The 2,132-nt window shown below is 21.7% G+C and overlaps 1 protein-coding gene across 1 annotated transcript; it reads right to left on the bottom strand.

Annotated features, from left to right (window-relative positions):
- Positions 1-541: 541 nt before the first annotated feature.
- On the bottom strand, positions 542-1,849 carry PGO_003020 (variable surface protein; the record flags this gene model as incomplete). The annotated part of the gene is made up of 3 exons (XM_028691234.1): positions 542-694; positions 819-1,688; positions 1,820-1,849. The coding sequence occupies 3 exons, from the start codon at positions 1,847-1,849 to the stop codon at positions 542-544; spliced, it is 1,053 nt and encodes a 350-aa protein (XP_028547035.1).
- Positions 1,850-2,132: the final 283 nt, after the last annotated feature.

Consider the following 2,132-nt stretch of genomic DNA (forward strand, 5'->3'; position numbering starts at 1 on the left):
AATATTTATGTCAATATAATACTTGCAATAGTAACACACATTAAATTTAGCGAAAAAGAATGTTAAACACTCATTATGTTTTCAATCTTATTTCAAACAACTAATTTATTATATATATACATTTACAATGAAATAAATTATATTAGAATATTATAGTATAATTTTCATATAAGAGCTAATATTTTGTTCTGTGAGAAATATTTTTAGCTGAACACACAATGCTTATATCTCGAAATCAATTATTATAATGTACTATAATTTAAGTAAATAAAGAAATTGTATATATGTAATTAATTTATGCTCTATTTGTGTAGTAAAGTAGTTATTATTCCATATGTAGTAATAATTATAAATTGAATTTTTATATATTGAGCATTTTACTAAGTATCATTAACATTCTTTATTATTTATTCATTTTAATCTCGTATATACATAATTGAACATATTTTTTAAAAGAATTAAAATGGTATATTTCTTTTATTTAAGTAAAATAAATTGGATCTAGTAACTAATATTTACTTATTTATTGGTTTTTGATAATTTAACTATATGCTATTTTATAGCTATCATCTACTGAATTTTTGTATTCATCATCAAATGAAAACATAAGATCCGGATTATTTTTGTAATTTTTTTTCAAGTTTCTTCTTAATTTCAGTACGCTTGGTTTTAAGAGTGAAAAATAAGGGGTATACTGAAAAAAAAATATATATAATATTTTTATTAATTGTTTATTTATATTATATATATTTATTATAATATTTCTAAGATATAATTATAGTACAACATAAATATTTTATATTGATTTTGTTTTTAACCTTATACAAAATAAAAATAATTATTAATATTGAAAAAGTTAAAAAAACTGTTCCAATACTGATTCTTGTGTTTGTTACATCATCTGTCACAGTGATCATTAAGGATTGAGAATATAATGTTTTTTGTTGCATCATTTCTGTAGTTCTTAAATCTTTTGTCCTATGCTTCTTCAAAATTTCATCGCCCAGTTCCGTGAGTTTTATTTTTCTAAGGTCTATCCAATTATTTTCAGTTAGGAGAGATGCGGCATGCTTTGCAGTTTGATGATGTTTCCAACCTTTTATATAGCCTTCACATACATTAATAATGTTTTCGAGTTCTTCCTTAAGTCGGATTTTATTATTACAGCTATAATTTTCTAAATCAATAATTTCCTGTTTGAATTTGCGCATTTCTGTAGTGGTGCCTTGAACAGGATTTTTAAAGAGATCAATGTAGTAATATATTTTAAACAGATGTTCCAATAATTTAGATGTATCTTCATCAATATTTGCAGAATAGTTCACACATATATTAGATATACTTGTTGAAAATTTACGCTTATCATCTTTTTTCATCATGCTCTTATAGCATATATTAGCATCAGTAAAATTTAAATTATGCATTATGTCTTTTTTTAGTTTATAATAGAATAATTCACAACATGATTTTACATGAATTTCATTTTGTCTACTTTTTATATGATTTAAATATAAGCCTAGAACACGACATAATTTCGAAAATTGTGTAGTATCATGACCATGAGATACTTGATTATAAAAATCACTACATAAAATTGTGAAATTATCAGCGTCACTTTCACGCCTAGTTGCTTCTTTATTCCATGAGAAATTTTTACTACATGTGGGAAATATACCCTTAATATCGAACTAAAAATATATGTCATAATATATGCAAAAATCATATAAATTTTATGAAAAAAAAGGGGGTAACTTATAATTGAATAAGATATTTTTAAATTATGTTTACATATATTAATTCCAATAAACATTAATCATACTTCTTCATTTTTTAATATAGTTCCCGTCATTATATTATATATATGTTGTACAATAAAAAAATCAGTTCTACATTTTTTATAATAAATTTTTGTTCTTAAAGAATACAAAAATAAATATCATATTCATATTACATGTAATAACGAATATTGTGTTTTTTAATTCTATATATTTTTGACTAATTTTATACTTTTATTAAATTATTCACATTTTTAATACCCTCTTAGTATTATTCGATCTAGACCAAGGAATATTTTTTAAAAAATATAAAATAATATGAAAAATAAATACATATAGTTCGATATATATAAAAAA

Source organism: Plasmodium gonderi (assembly GCF_002157705.1).
Source record: "Plasmodium gonderi DNA, contig: Pgo-contig_351, whole genome shotgun sequence".
NCBI lineage: Eukaryota > Apicomplexa > Aconoidasida > Haemosporida > Plasmodiidae > Plasmodium > Plasmodium gonderi.